Raw genomic sequence first — 16,244 nt, forward strand, 5'->3', positions numbered from 1 at the left:
AAGGATTCATGACATCAGCAGATTGTGGTTATATACCTTCACACCAACCCTGATGCAATATATTGTTTCTTTGCATTTACTTTACTATCGAGCATTGCAAGTGCCTCAAATGTTGGACTGTCCGATTTATTTTTGATAGTTAAAACGGAGTAAGTAAACTTTTAAACGCAACTACATATTTCTGCATTTGTACTTTTTGTGTTCAATTTATAGAATGACGGAAATAATTTACTTTTTAAAAGATTTGTATTGAACAAGATATTTATTGTATATTAGCTGCATAGTGTAAACAGCAGAAAGGAAATAACATGTACAAGATGTGTCACGATCTGAGTGGCTTACCACCTTTTACAAACTATTTCCAGGGAAAATCCCTGAAAAAGTTAACTTGTAAGCCATTATCCATTTGGAATATCACCTTTCATGCAGTATCAAATCAGTCAATGGATAATTGGATTAACTTTTTTGAAACGTTTTCAGTATCCGTATGTCAGGGGGCTCATTATGGTGCCTCATGGCACCCCTGATGTTAAGGGTCATGCTCCAGGAACTGCCCTCCTGCTCTTCTGACCTAGTCTGGGTCCTACCCATTGTCATCGAACTTGCTTAAAGTTATACTCTTAAATATTTCTGTTGATATGGCAGCAATGCCAGTTGCCTGTGGTTACGGCTGGTCTATTTAATTAATACAGCTTGCAGAATTCACTTCACTATGGCATGTAAAGCCACCACTGGGGGCAAAAAATGACACCATGAAAGCTTCTACTCTTTTACATAGGCAACAGAAGATGAGCACTTTTAACTGAAGACATTTTGACTCGTCATATTAGGTAAAGCACAGGTGTAAATAATGATAGTAATGACGCCTGTTTGCAATTAAGATACGATTAAAAAGCCGTCATTAGTGTAATTAGCAACACCTGTCACGTAATGTAACTAAGTACAATTGCTTAAGTACTGTACCTATGTACAATTATGACATACTTTTACTTTCCTTGAGTGTTTCCATTTTATGTTGTTCTATATAGTTAGTATAGTAAACACATAAAAACATTATAGCTAAAGCTTATATGATGAGGTATTAAGGCACTATTCATTTTCACAGTAGTATTCAAACTAGCTGAAATTCACATCTAAAACTGGCTAATAATACAAGATTAAATTGTTCTTACATATGATCTTCAAAAAAAATCATATTCTCTATTAATGATAATTTAAAAAAAAAAGTTTAATACTTCTGGGCTTTTACCTTTTTGAATTCAGGACTTTAATTTAGGAGTACTTTGCGACTATGGTATTTCTACTTTAAGTAAAGGATATAAGTACTTCTTCCATCACTGGTAACACCTATGCTTTGGTTAAAGTCAAAATGTCTGCTGTGAAATAGTGAATCTGTGAAGATGAAAAAATCATGGGGATTCAAGGCACATGTTGTTGTAATAAAAAGAGAACAAAAATAAATGTTTCCCAACGGTAACTCTACCCATGGGCTTTAGTCTCCTGCATCATGTCGAGTAAGTGCACACATCATTTCCTGTAAACCTTGGGTCAAGTACTTCACCAGTAATGAATACTATATAGAGAAGCAAACTACGGAATGCAAATACACTAAATAGTTACTGCTGAAACCATAAATAGTACATTAAATTGGGTTTCACATGTTACACACCTTAAATCGTAGGGTTAGGGTTAACTTAAATATATTCTGCAGTGGTTCTCTACTGTGGGTGGTTTTTTAAGCCCAACTGTCACTCTGGCATCAAGGTGGTTATTATTGTAATGAGACGTTGCTTTCAAAAATAATGTGCATTGGGCCTCATACAACTGTACAAAAAGCCACTCGATGTTTCGATCATTAACACATTAACAATTTGAAAATATCAATCAAAGAGGAACACCCACTACACTAGTTTTCATATTAAACCTGTCACTATTTGTATGTGCTTCATTCTGTGCTTTGTGGCAGGAAATCATAGTGGAAAAGCTGTAACATGACATTTTTACCAACAAGCATGGGCACTCTGTATAGCGTTCACATTGAGCGTTAGGGAGGTGGGTGTACGCAGGGGGTGTTATGAATGCTTTACCTTGTGCTGGCTGGGTTCTCTGGGACACCGCAGTCCTGCGTGAGTTTTGTTTGCAGCCCTCCCTGCCCATGAGGTGAGCCTTCCAGGCCTGGAACAGGGACAAAAGTAGCTCAGTGATTTCGTTCCTCTCCCAGGTACTTTCTCGATCGGGACAGCAACATGTGACTGTGGGCCCAGTCAAGACCCCAATGGCTGCCCTCCCTCCCACTAACACTAAAGCCTTTCATTGGCTGCATACGCACAACTCTGGCACTGAGTGTGACTTTCTGTGAGTTTTTTCTTTATTTGTTTTTAATGGTGTGAGAGGTTTTCAAAGTCAATCAGATTTTGAATACAAAATGCAACTAGAATTGAATAATAAGTCACTTTTCATTTGGCATAAACTCAAATTGCTTATTACTTATCCCACTTGGACACCAATAAAATGGTTTAACGGTAACTGACTTAAAACTGCCACCATGTTGTATAATGATCACTTTTGTTCATTAATTACGTATTTTTCCCCAAAATGTTGACGTTGACCCACAGTTATACTAATCACAGTAACAAAGGACAATAAGCATTTTTCACTGCGGACACTGTGTGTCACAACAGCAACAACACAGGTGTGATTAATATAATTAATTAAGGCTGCATGTTTTGTGGCAATGGCAATGTTTTCCATGGCTCCAACTGGAATTGTCTGCTGTGAAATAGGCAGATTTCACTCTAAATCAAATATACTGTATTTGTATAGACCTTTAAGCATGATTTACATCTGGCCACACCCCCAATCAGTACGTTTCACCAGATGTTTCCAATCAGCTGGCAATACGAACGCACCTGCGATGACATCACTGATGTCTACTTCTTATAGTGCTTCTGCCATTTCAGATTCATTCCAAACCCATTTTTGTGGAAAGAGATTATTGTCAACAGATCATTTTTACTTTTAGGTTATGTTTTTGGTTTAGTTTGTTGGTTTCTCTGTTTGTCAGCAGGATTACGGAAATAAACTACATATCCTTTCAGTAAAGGGTGTATGGGCCAAGGAAGAACCCATTACAGTTTGAGGTGGATCCGGATCACAGTGCGGATACGCGTATTTTATTATTTGTTAACATTGCGAGTTAGGAAATTAAACCTTGGTGGAGGTATTTATACGAGTGCCCTTCTAGTTACTTGATAGTTTATCGGGCACACTTTTTCAAGGCAGATAATAAATGTACCATATATTCAAGAGTATAAATAAGTATTAAGTAATAAATATCAACCTATCAAGCTAATCTAAACAGGCGTACTCATACCAATTACAGGGTCTCCAATTAGTATACTATTGGTATTTGTTGTGTTCGTCACCAATGTAGGCAGAGACTTTGCATAATTTGAACAATATTTTGGTCTTCAAAATTGATTTAAAGAGATCATTAACACTGAATGGATTACACTTGTCTTACAAGACCTGGACATGTCTAACTGAAGTCTGAGGTTTTATCTACCAATTTGGACTTCTTATAATAGAGGTTTGTCCAGAGGTTTAATTTCCAAAGTGCTGCTGGAAACAAGGACAGGCGAGGTCAGGACAGGGCAGGTGCTGTTGGTCAGACTAATACCTGTAGCTCTTGTGCCTCCTTCAAAGACACACTGCATGATTCATGAGCTTCCCAGATGACACAAACGTAATAGAAGACAAATGAAAGGCCGCACTGTTGTTACATCTTTTAGTGAGGCAGAGAAACTTGTGCACTTAATATCCATTGTAAACTTCTCTATCACACAAAAAGTGAACATACAACAAGGGTTCTTAATGGATGAGCAACACCAAGGCTTATGACATACGAGCACTGTTTACTAACTTAAAATAAGAGCAAACTCATTAACTGTTTTGTAATAATTAACCTTGAGGTTACATTCAGTGTATGCTACTATCGCTTGAGTTAATACTTTTTTTATCCCATTTCCTTGTTGATTCGTACTATCAGTTGTTTAATATTTAAATAAGATTTCCAGTAAATATGTATAAACTTTTCCTGTTACAGATCAAACATTGCCCACATTATACAAAGCAGCAAGTCGCATAAGCAGGAAACCCAAAGGAAACCTGAACTTTTCCAAGTTTTCAACAATATAACAATTCACTTTTTTTATTTGTACCAAAATAACTGCATTATCCCCAAGCACCAAAATATACAAAAAATATACACAAAAATATTTAAGGAAAGCATGGCTATCAAAAATACAAATATGTCAATAATTTATCAGGATTATTTTTGTCTTTCTGACTTCCTCTCAACCTAATAGGAATGTGAAGAATGTGATGGTATCTACCTGATCTTTGGACAAATGAAACAGCCCATTAAGAACAAAGGCTCTGCCCCCTTTGAAGTCTTTAGAGGCCAACAATAGCAGTGTTTTACCTCAACACCTGTTTGCTCCTCAAGCCTAATATTAGATGCTTTTTAGAATTTCAGTGTTGATATAAAAGAGGGAAAATGGAAAAGCTCCTTGAGTGAAGTTCAGGCCAAAATGATGTGAAAAACCAAGAAGCAAAAACTTCAAACCCAAAATCAGCACTTGATTATCAATTAGTCACTGTGTAACCTTGAATTCTTGAAGAAAACGTGTTTTTCTCGTGCGTTTCACAGTGAACAGAGAATCCAAAAACTTGTGAGGAATTGAAGTAAATGGTGGCCGCGCTTAACAAAAGCAATACCAACCAGAATACAAGTAGCGCATGAGTTTGTTAACATCGAATGTTTTAATATAGTTCTGCAATTAATAAACATGTCTCCCATTAATTTGGATTTATTACGATTTTTTTATGTTCTTGGATTTTCGGTTCAGATTTCTACACAAATTCAAGATAACATGGGGTGAGTAACTCATTACAAATTATTATTTGGTGGGTGAAGTACTCCTTTAATCTCAACTGGGGTTACCCCATCATTATCTAGCAGAAAATGGCAAAGCATAACTGTCATGCAAAATTCACATTTTTGGTTCAGTGAAGGGACACACCTGTTCCACCTAACACCTATTTGTTGCTAACAACACATGCTATACTTCAGTTTATAATTGTCTTTAAGCCCATCATTGCTTCACAAAGGAAATATAGAACAGAGATGTAAGTGACACCGAGTGTTTCCTGGTGAAATCTAAAGAATCTTACCTTCTCTCCAGGAATGAAGTTGTTATGACACAAAGGACAGTGGTTGGAGCCTTTACCCGAGATGGGGGCTGAAAAAGAAACACAACACCTTTAACCCACCTGTTGTATACCATTACACAAAAGCTACCCTAAACACACCAGCCAGAATGATGAAATAACACCACTGAAGGAGAAAATCTTTAACTACAATACTACTTTAAGGAATGGGAATGCAAGCCAACCCTATCTCACAATTCAAATTTCACCCAATGGGAACCCAACCTAACAGGGGTAAGAGAGACTTGAAGGTTATGGTAAAACAAACTTAATAATTGTGTCAATTATCTGTGGAGACATATAGTCGGTCACAGACATGTACGTTTTGCCACAGTAGGCCCTGTTTCTTAAGGTGAGTTGGTACAGATGTCAGTAAACTACACCTTCCAGCAGGAACCAAACCACCAAAATAACCTAAAGCTGACCTCAGCTTTCAGATGGTAAATACTGGCTGGTAGTTTACAGAAAATGTACTGAAACCAACCAACACTATGGATAAGTACAGACTTTTGATTTATTAAAGGCTATGTGCAGCAAAATAAACATAAAGCACATTTTTTATGTCTTATAAGCGATGTATTGTGACCACAGATGTGCTGTATGCCAGAGTATGACTATTTATAAAGTTAAACCAAATAAATAAACCAAGTGCAGGTCAAACCAGAATTTGTTGAAATCGATTCATTTGAGTGGAATTATTAAGATCACGTGAATTTGTGAGATGAGTTGAATATTAAAGCGTCTTGACAGAGCTTACCTTTTTAGGGAACTGAGAGCCAAAGGGTCAACGAAGGAGGACGTTTTCATATTATCTGGGCCAACATTTACATAATGAGTTTTATATAACTCTGATTTAAACTGCTTCAAAATAGAGCAATTGCTTGCATTCAGTCCTATGATAGTAGTCACATTTTTAAAAACCTCTCTTGTATAACCTAAACTTAGTGTACGGCTAGCGACTGGGCTAACTAACAGTTACCAAGCCAGCTAACTTGACAGGCTACAGTGGCAGTAGCATGTTAGCGGTTAAATAGCCTCTAGCTTCAATGATCTTAAGACTCTAATATACTTTTTTAAGGATTTGAAATATTTTTTAGGCCAAACTGTAGGCTCTTTTAGAAAGGGCTAGCCACTGACCTGTCCTCAGTTGAACTGAGCATGTGTTTCTCTCCCCCCCCTAAAAAAAAACAAGCAAGATGTGCAGCTGGCTACGGTACAGGCTTGACAGAGCGTTGCAAGTAAAAATACTAGGTTACTGCTTCACGCTGTCATTTTCTGGCCTAAATATTTCGATATGATACATTTATTATAGATGTTGTATTATAAACTCAGCCTCTTGAAATTGAGGAACTATATGATGTTAACACCATCTGTAATGTCACTGCATTGAATTCAGCCCTTTGTCCCAGACTTTTGCTTTTGTTAATGTTACTAGATTCTAAATTTGCAAATTCTTAAACCAACTTTTTGGGAAAACACAAATATGTTAAATTGGTGCAAATTGGTGAAGTGACCTTCAAAAAAGGGTGGTATTTCTTCTGTGTTTGCTAGGTAAAAATTTGACTATGGCGCTGTTTACACGGGAACGATTGTATCTGCTACAGTGCACCCAGCAGGAGCCTCCAGCTAGATTTGATCGATATGGACATAAACGCGAGTGAAGTCTAATCGGACAGGAGAGAGAGATCAGAGATCAGCTGCTGCGGAGACACGCAGGAGAGGAGGAGGAAAAGAGAGGCTCCATGTATTATTCTTATATTATTATAAAGAGTCGTTATTAATTTGTTTTAAAGCTCAATAAATAACAAAGAAGACCTTTGACCGGCACTTTTCTAATTTTTAACTGCTTTTGGTGTATTTTGTGGCAGAAGTACAGCGCTACTTACAGGCCCGGCATATGTACTACAGCGTCTCCAGCGGGTCGAGCGGTCTCGTGTGAACGGACACGTTAATTGAGCCGATTGCGTGTGAACGGAAGACTTTTTTGATATCGAATTTGGTTCATTTTTGTTTGCGTTCCCGTGTAAATGGGGCCTATGACTGCTGACCATAGCTTTTGGGAAGACAATATGACACCTTTTTCTGTTTAACGATTAATGGTTCCATTAAATATTGTTCTTAATATATATGTTTATAAAGTTGCAACTTATTCTGGCAGAGACTGTTGCCCATTGCCACAGTTAAGCCATATTTGTTTAGTTATTTAGTTATTTGGGTTTTATCTAGTAGCTTTGATGAAGCCATTTTCATCCTCATATAGAGTTACCCTTTTTTTCATCAAAGAAAACTACAAATCCTGGTTGTCCTGATGGGCTAGTGTGCATGTCAAACTAACATGCCTCCCCCAATAAAAATAACAAAGACAACGATGTATTAAAAACAAATTAATACACAATTAAATTCAATCATTCAATCATACATAGGAAGGTTGAGAAATTGAAAGAGTGAGACTGAGAACTCACCATTGCAGGCGGGACCCTGGACGTGGCGAGTGAGATCTTCGGGGGCCACGGCCTCAGAGCAGCGCGGGCACTGGCTGAACCTGGACCTGCTTTCACATTCACCCAGCAGGTGCTCTGTGAGGCTGGCTATCTCAACTACCTATGGACACAATGATTTGTTACTGAGCTGCTTAATGAACAGAGTCCTTCTTTCAAGACGACTAAATACATGCCAAAAGTTTTAAAAACGTTCCAGTGTACCTCATTTTAATAATTTAATTGGCCCTTCAATAGTGTTTTTATTTGTCAGACAGTTTATAGATTTTTTATCTTCACGGTCATCTGTATATTTTCTTACTCTCTAATGCTGGTTTATTTCTATTTCTATTTAGAGATGTTTATATTTTTGAATTGTTTATTTCTACTCTTTTAATTTGTTATTATGTGCAATGCCTTGTTTAGTTTTATGCTGCTGCAACAAAACAATTTCCCAAATTGGGATTAATAAAGTAAATCGTATCTTATTATCTTAGACAGCCACAACAAATTGCTATAAGCACTCATTCCTGCCTATGTCCATTAAGCTTCTTAACACTCACATCTAATGTTATATACTTTTAAATGTTGGCCATGAGGGTTGTGCAAAAGGTCGCCATTGTCAGTATGTGCATCTGTGTATTGTGTTTGTGCAAACGGTGCATGAGTGATGATATTTGTATGTATTTTAATGTTTATTATGTTTGTATATGTACATGTATGCGGAACTCCAGAACAAATGTCCTTACGGGGACAATAAAGTATATCATATCGTATCGTATTGTATGTATTATCTTACCTGTCTACATTCATCGCAGCGTCTCAGCATCGGACAGTGTTTCCAGTAATGAAGGTCCAATCCATCCTCTGTGAAGGACTCGTCCTTTTTACCGCAGAATATACACAGGCTGAAATATAAGACCAGGTTGCAGTTCAGACTATTTGTTGCTGCCATAAATATTACACTAAATGAAACACCTGAGCTAGAAAAATAGATTGCCTGTGAAATCACTTAACCTGTAAAATCAGTTTTTGCATCTTTCTATGATTTCCGTGATTTGTTTTAAGGTCTCCATTGAATTATGAGTCACTTACTTGTCCAGGTAGTTGATAGATTGTTGGACATCAATACTGTCTGATTCCTTGTTTTGCGGCACTTTTGTGACAGCTGGAAATTAAGAAGATAGTATTAGATATCGAGGGCCCCTCGTTAAAGCATCAGACCAAAGAAATCCAGCACTCAAAAATGGGATTGACTGATTTCAGAGTAGTAACGTGTATCATTTTGTTAAAAGAGATCTGTATGTTTCGCTTTGATAGAACCCTCATGTTAAGCTTTGAAAATATGATGGACGGGTGACTGCACGAATAATTCCTTAATCCCAAAATTAGTTATTACTTCGTCGTTTCCCTTTTTCCTGATCTCAAAGTCAAAGGGTTTTCTTTTAATTGTGGTTTGGCTCTTTAAATATAGTCTTTGGTTTAACATTTTGTATTACAGCATAAAAAAATGCCAGTAAATTCCCCACTTGTGAATTTTTAAGCTTTTACATGTCAATTAAACCCTCGCCTTTGCTTCTTAGTAACGTAGTTTTAATTGTACAACAGCCTAATAGTCTGGGGAACCAAGGCCTACTACATCACCAACACTAAACTACTAGCTAAAAACAAGATTTTTTTTGTCATTGAAATTACACTTATGAGCAGCAAAATCTATTTATACTTCGTTTCCGTTTTTGCTGATTGTGGTGGATCTATAGGTTAATAGTAGAGATGGCTGGCATAGTCATGCAAACGATATTGTTAGTGCCTACAAATGGAGCTTTTGTTTCTGTTATAGAGCACCACACTTGGAGTTGAAGTGGTTAAACTCTAAAGAGCAATGTTGCTTGGCAACTGGAAACAAAAGTAGATGCTTTAAGGGCCCTTACATACTAGTATGTACAAGCTTATACCTTTTGAAAATGGGAAATTATTTGGATTTGTTTTGCATTTCTATACTAACAATTTTCTATCTACCAATATCTTAAAGCAAAATAACATTGTGCTTTGAAACATCTAATCCAGACCTGTTGGTGTTGAGTATTTAACGATGTTTTTACTCTAGTGAATAATATATTTAATGTGATTTAGGATCTGAAATCCTTTGCTCTGCTCCTTTCTAGTTAAAAATGTTTACATACTTGTTTTGACAGCTTTTTTGGATTCGACTTTGGGAGCTTCTTCATCAGGAATTTCGTCTTTGGTGCTTTCCTCCCGTCTCTCCTTTACAAGCAGATGGAGAAGGAGAAAGTGAAGTCAGAGACCACAGTTACCAAAAGTACCTATCACAGAAAAAAAGCTTAACACAACTTCAGGCCTTTGTAGATAACACTCTCAAGAGGATTTAATGTACTGCTGATGTTATCTGTTCACAGGAATAATTGAGTTTCTGACCACCAAGTGAGTTCAAACTCTACTGGAGTCATAAATACTAATTAGTAGCCATTACAAGAAGTGCAGTCTGATGACAGCTCCACCTACTGTGATCTCTTTCAAGGCAGCCAGCTGCTCCTGAAGGGAGTGGATCTCCTCTTTCTCCTTTTGTCCATCCTGCTGACCACCTCCCTTCTTCAAAGTCTGAGGGAGAAGTGAGTATAGAGTCAGTTTCATTTTTCTTACTTCTGTTTATTTATGTTAAGATAATTTCAAGATCACAGACTTTACCAGCTTTCATTTAATTATGTTCTTGAATGCTTGGCAGACAGTTAACTCCATTACGTTATAGGGTGGTTAAGTCTTCAGTACTGCCGGTAAGAAATTAGACTTGGTCACTGTCAAAAACTTTACGGTAAAGCATCATTGCACCATATGAACTTGAAAGGCGAGACTTGTTTACTGGCTGTGTTTATGGTGACAGCTAACATCCTTTCTACATTTTGACAAAAGAAACTAGTCAGACAGGTTTTTTGCTATTGTAGCCTTACAGAAAGACACAAAAATTGGGAAAAAATGGCAAATAGATATCTTAATAATACCATGCATGGATCTAATATGTTTAACCAGTGAAGGACAGACAGCCTGTGCTGTGTTTGGCAGAGGAAGCAGCAGAGGCAGCTTGCTGTCTGTGCAACATGAAACTCTTTTACTGCCTTGAAAAAAGAAAAAAACGTGACGTCATGCAGTCTCCTTGAAAAAAAATTCAACCCTTTCCAGCTCGGCAGAGTGCTCCCATCTGCCATGTCTGACAGTTTCACTGTCCATCTACCAGCTGCTCCTCGCTGACAGCAATCTGTTTGAAAAACTGTCTGAACACATTTTGTTAATCTACAAAAAGTACATTTCAGCCATTTCTTTCTTTAGCAAATCAAGTAGCTGTTAAGTATCAATAAAGAAATGAATCTGCTGTTTAAAAAAACACTTCTTGCCTGAGTCTCCACCAGCTTCCCATCAATCTTGGCGAAGCCTTCAAAGAGGGTTTTGAAGAGGAAGTTCTTCCGCGCAGCAGCAGAGTTGGGTGGAAGGAAGCGGAGAACAGCGGCTCTGTGCTGCTGGTACATGGACAAGATGATGCGCACCGCCAGCTCTCGTACTGCTGACGCATTGTGTTCCAAAGCTGCTGTACAGAACTGAGAAGGGAAAACAGGGCTTTCTATTAACATGGAAACATTGAGAACACATTTTTGATTGACTGGATAGTACTTTTAAGCATATGGTACAGCCAGTTCAGCTTTAGTTTGACCTGCTTAACAGTGACCCCTTATTCAAAACAGAGATTTCATTTTTATTTTTTTTAGATGAAAACCTTTGGGACTGCGTTCACGTTGTATGAAAAATGTACTTGTATTCATGTAAAAACAGCGGAATGCAAAGCGGTGCCCCATATATTCTACATTTCCTACACATTTTTTACCTGAAAGTTGATTGCTGGGGCTCAACATTAGACTATTTGTAAAATGCACTTGAAGGTGATAAGGAAATAATGTGATCTGTGTGATTGCTGTTTACTGACCGACTATAGCTTACATGTGGATGTAAAAAACAAAACTAGATACAGTAACAGCACCGGACTTTGAAGTAAATTTGACATAGTGGCCAAACCGTGTAGTTACAACTCACAGGCCCATCAAGCACACAGAAATACTTTTTCCCGTTGACTTACATCTTGAAAGTCTGTAAACCAGCTAATTTTCTTTGAAGTACATCAACTTCCCAGTTCGAGCAATTAAAAGCCATTATTTAAAGTGGACCTATCATGCTATATTTGAAGAATATAGTGTAGGACCATATAAGGCATATTTATACTTTTTTTTTCTTCAAAATACCAAACAGATCATGCATTTTAGCCATGCCTCATTTTGTTCAATTTGACAATTTCTAGCTCTGGGCAGATTCTGTGAGAACAGCACCATCTACAGGCCTGGCATATGTACTTCAGCGTCTCCAGCGCTTTCGAACGGCAATGGCCGTGGCTGTCTCCTCCTGATTGGTGGAGTTGGCCCAATAGCCGTAGCGCCACTGTCCTGACGTCAGGACAGTGTTCAAATCTGGATCAGTTTTTATCAGATCCGTTGCAGACCCTTTTTTAGAGATTTGGGTATGGAGGAAAATAGAGAGGGTTGTGTTTTCTGACACTTGGTGAGTTCCCTGGAATACCGGGGACACATATTCATGTATAAAAGACGTACAAAAGTGCATTTTGCATGATAGGTCCCCTTTAAATTATGTTGAGATGCGGGCCATTTTAAACCTGGCTCTCAAATATTTTACTTCATGCCCTATTGAGCAACCTTCTTAGTATTACATTGCTGTCTCTAGTTCCCTTTATACTCACATACCAAATGCTAACAGTAATCCCACTATCACAGTGCATGTAATCTCTTTGTCTGATTTCCTGTATAACCTAATTTTATTCGTAAAACATGACGTGCTATGAGGTGGTCCAACCTTTGTTACTATTACAACAAAAAATTCAAATTGTTCTTGAACTTTGAGGACATTGTTGGACCCACTCAACTGCATTGAACCAGTTTCTATTTGAACTTATGTGAATTATAATGTCTTTATTCTGTTTTCAAATGTTATTCTTATTCATTTATTTGCCTTGTGTGACGCAGTTTGAGTTGTATCATGTGTTGTAAAGGCGCTATACAATAGAACTTGCCTTTCTTTGTCCCACCTCCAGTATGCTGGGGCAACAAAGCAGGCAAGGAAAAATACCCAGGGCTTGCTATTTTAACAGATAAAAGTCCAAGTTAAAAAAAGCAATATTTACAGTCTAGCTTCATGCACGTTACATTGCTGAAGACGTCCTTTGAGCGGGGTTCGCATCATGACGTAGGAAGAGTCCTATATGCGACGTAATCTGTGTGAAGAGGGCCGCAACACAATGGCAATCCAGCCAGTGAAGAACATTAACATCCAGAAAGTAAACCGTGTATAAAGGCCACCCGTCCCTCGCTCAACCGGCTCAGGGACAGCTCGCCATTATTCTCTGTTGTCTCTGCCCTCCGCTTCTCATTTTAATTACAGGAAATTCAATCGCCCTCTGTATTCACCCAGGCTCCCGCTTTGGAGACGATCACCCAGGTAACAGCAGGGTGAGAAAAGGAAAAATGCTCAAAATATAGCCGAGCTAACACTGTGGAAGGCTAAAAGAGGCAGATACAGAGGATTAACCTGTGATTTAAGGATAATTTATCAAGAGTCTGGCTGTTTGTTTGAGTTAACTTTGTATAGACGTACATACATAGTTGTTACATTTTGAAGGGACGATTTAATTGTTAGCTCGTCCTCCCTCACTAGCAACGTAGTATATCTTTATTCTGCAGGGAAACTTATTTTTTGTCCACTCTCAAGCAGACATGCCTGATTGAGGTGCTGTAGGATAGGATAGGGATAGCCACTGTTATTGGGTCAGCATATGTCTTAAGTAGTTGCCTTACACTTTCTGTACTTTCAAATTACAAGCCACATTGCTTGTTGCTCGGTTATTATTGCAACAGTGTTCAGTCTAAATCTTACATGTTTCCCATCAAGATGTTTCAATGTGACAACCAGCAGGAAAAAAAGAAGCCAAGCTGTTAAATAAGGCACGGCCCGGCTGTCACGTCTCAATTCCAGACTGAAAATGTTTCCCAGGCAAACAAGGGAGACAGCCAACACAAAAGGGACAGGCGCAGAGCAAGCATGCACAAACATGCAAACACAGGCCATCCAATTCCACCTGTGTGTCTTCAGGGAAGCCGGAGAAACTCGGTGGACAAACCTAACAATTTGCTCTTGTTGATAAAAGATGTGCAGGGGTCAAGAGGAGGGCTGAAGGGGAAGGGGGGGAAGGGTGGAGGAGCCGCCGTAAAACAGAGGAGACTGGTCAACAGTTAGTTTGCACGTAGATATTAGGTCACTGCTGGAAACCGAGTGCAGGGGGACCGAGAGCGGATGCCAACGGTGACAACATTGACTCAGCTGACTGGAGCTCACTGACAGCCTGTTTGGGTGAACTGAAGAAACCCCGGAAGGGAGTACACAGTCACTCTTTAATTACTGAGCCAAATGTAACGGAAACAGTTTGATGGAATCCTGCTTTTAAAGTGGAATAATACAGGCATTATACTATACGGAATTCTATAAAGAATATGTGTTATCTTGTTATAGAGGATATGTTGTAATTGCTATTTTCAGATTGGAAACAGTCGTAACTGAAAAAGACACATATATATATATATATAAATACTATATGCTTATGTTGACATTTTAAACATATTTTACAGATCTAAAATCCCTTCAAAAGGTTACAGTGTCCCAAAAAATCTCAGAGTATGGCAGCTGATAGCTGCTATGGTTGAAGTTCTTTTTAACCTCAATAAAATTGAAACTTTCTTTGCTTTATCTTTATGAGACGTTGGGGGTCAACCTTTCTAAATTTGGTTTCTGAGGCTATAAAAACCTTGATTTCTCAAGATTACGAGATAGTTAGTTTAGTTCTGTCACAAATACAAATACACAAACTAAATGAATAAACAATAATAAGTCATTATTTTTGAAGTAGTGACAAACCAAATAAAGTTTTGCCGAATGGCCTTAGCTTTGAACACATATCCATTTAAAGGTCCCATGTCATGGCCATTTCTACTGATCATAATTCCATTGTTGAGGTATACTAAAATAGATTTATACTGTGCAATTTTCCAAACTCACATTGGTTTCTCATACAGCATCTCTGTAAAGTATGTGTATTCACCAGGTATTCACTCTCTGTCCTAAACGGCTTGTTGGAGCTCCTGCCCCCCCCTCCCTGTGAGCCCAGTGTGCTCTGATTGGTCGGGACGTTGCGAGGCTCGTTGCTGCTTGCCGCTGATGTGAGCTGCTGCGAGGAGCGGACAGGTTTCCGGGTCGGCGATACAGCGAGAACAAGCGAAACTCATCCTGAGCACACACAAACACTCACAGCCGAAGTAAAAACAATAAGTGTGGCTTGATATTGAGTAAGAAAAAGGTTTATAACGCTGTGAGAATGGGTCTTTTCTGGTTTTTGACTCTGCAGACTGTTTACATGCATAAAAACCTTCATAACACACAAGGGGGCGGGTAATAACCGGAAAAGCATGACATGGGCCCTTTAACTTTTATTATATTGTATGGTATCCTTTAGATTTATACTGAAAAAACTGTGGGTAACAGGTAACACATAATAGCAACCACAGCCATTCCTGGCTTCCAGAATGAAATCATTTACAGTATATTGTAAATGATGTCAATATCACTATAAAAAAAAGATAATGTATAGATGCATTTAACATGATTAAGGCTTTTTTTACCATCATGACATTGTCCAAGGTGAAGCCGGAGTTCTCTGTGCCCAGTTCAGCGAGAAGCTTCTCGAGCAGCTCGGCCCGACTCTGAGCCAGACGAGAGGGGAAGTTGGACTTGAAGGGCTTCACCAGCTCACCGGGGATAACCTGCAGGGCGCGAACATCCTTCAAAAGAGACATTTCCTAAGAGAAAGGATGCGGTAATTAGTCAATGGCTTTAAAATGTACAACGTTAGAGTCATACAAGGTCATTGTGGTATGCTTTAAATTGAGTAATATGTGCGCTGTAAGACAGTGACAAAACAGATCTGTGTGATGCTGCACTACACATGGTGATTTGTCATTCAACACTAGACAAGTTATGACAGAGAGAACAAGAGTAAAATTAAAGTGAGACGGAAGACGGTTCTTGGAAAAACTTCGCTCAGTTGTTTGTCATTTTAGCCTCATCAGGTAAGAGGAATGAATGTCGGAAAATGGGGACTTCAAAAACACATCATCCTCAACATACAAAGAGGCATTCATAACAAAACAACGGAACCCGGGAGAGACAAAGAAGGGCTGGACGATGATTTCAGAGGGCTGAGACTTAATATCAATGTCCTAAGTTGAACTTATAGTAGGAGAAGCTACTGTGCTTATAAAGACCTCCATCCCTTTCTTACTCAACACACCCAATTGCACATTTTCACAGATGGTTAGA

The 16,244-nt window shown here is 38.4% G+C and overlaps 1 protein-coding gene across 2 annotated transcripts in view; it reads right to left on the minus strand.

Moving 5' to 3' along the window:
• Positions 1-16,244, minus strand: part of cep104 (centrosomal protein 104) — a 41,590-nt gene that overhangs the window by 1,862 nt on the left and 23,484 nt on the right. Inside the window, exons 13-21 of one of the 2 annotated variants that reach the window (XM_034145103.1) lie at positions 15,548-15,724; positions 11,156-11,356; positions 10,272-10,367; positions 9,932-10,013; positions 8,844-8,916; positions 8,548-8,656; positions 7,734-7,872; positions 5,236-5,303; positions 2,088-2,175 (exon numbers count right to left, since the gene is read on the minus strand). In XM_034145103.1, coding sequence (XP_034000994.1) covers positions 2,088-2,175; positions 5,236-5,303; positions 7,734-7,872; positions 8,548-8,656; positions 8,844-8,916; positions 9,932-10,013; positions 10,272-10,367; positions 11,156-11,356; positions 15,548-15,724 — 1,033 coding nt within the window. Of the gene's footprint in view, positions 1-2,087; positions 2,176-5,235; positions 5,304-7,733; positions 7,873-8,547; positions 8,657-8,843; positions 8,917-9,931; positions 10,014-10,271; positions 10,368-10,454; positions 11,036-11,155; positions 11,357-15,547; positions 15,725-16,244 lie in introns of those variants that run through there. The other variant, XR_004557063.1, reaches the window with a different exon arrangement.

This window comes from Trematomus bernacchii, unplaced genomic scaffold (assembly GCF_902827165.1).
Source record: "Trematomus bernacchii unplaced genomic scaffold, fTreBer1.1, whole genome shotgun sequence".
Lineage (NCBI taxonomy): Eukaryota > Metazoa > Chordata > Actinopteri > Perciformes > Nototheniidae > Trematomus > Trematomus bernacchii.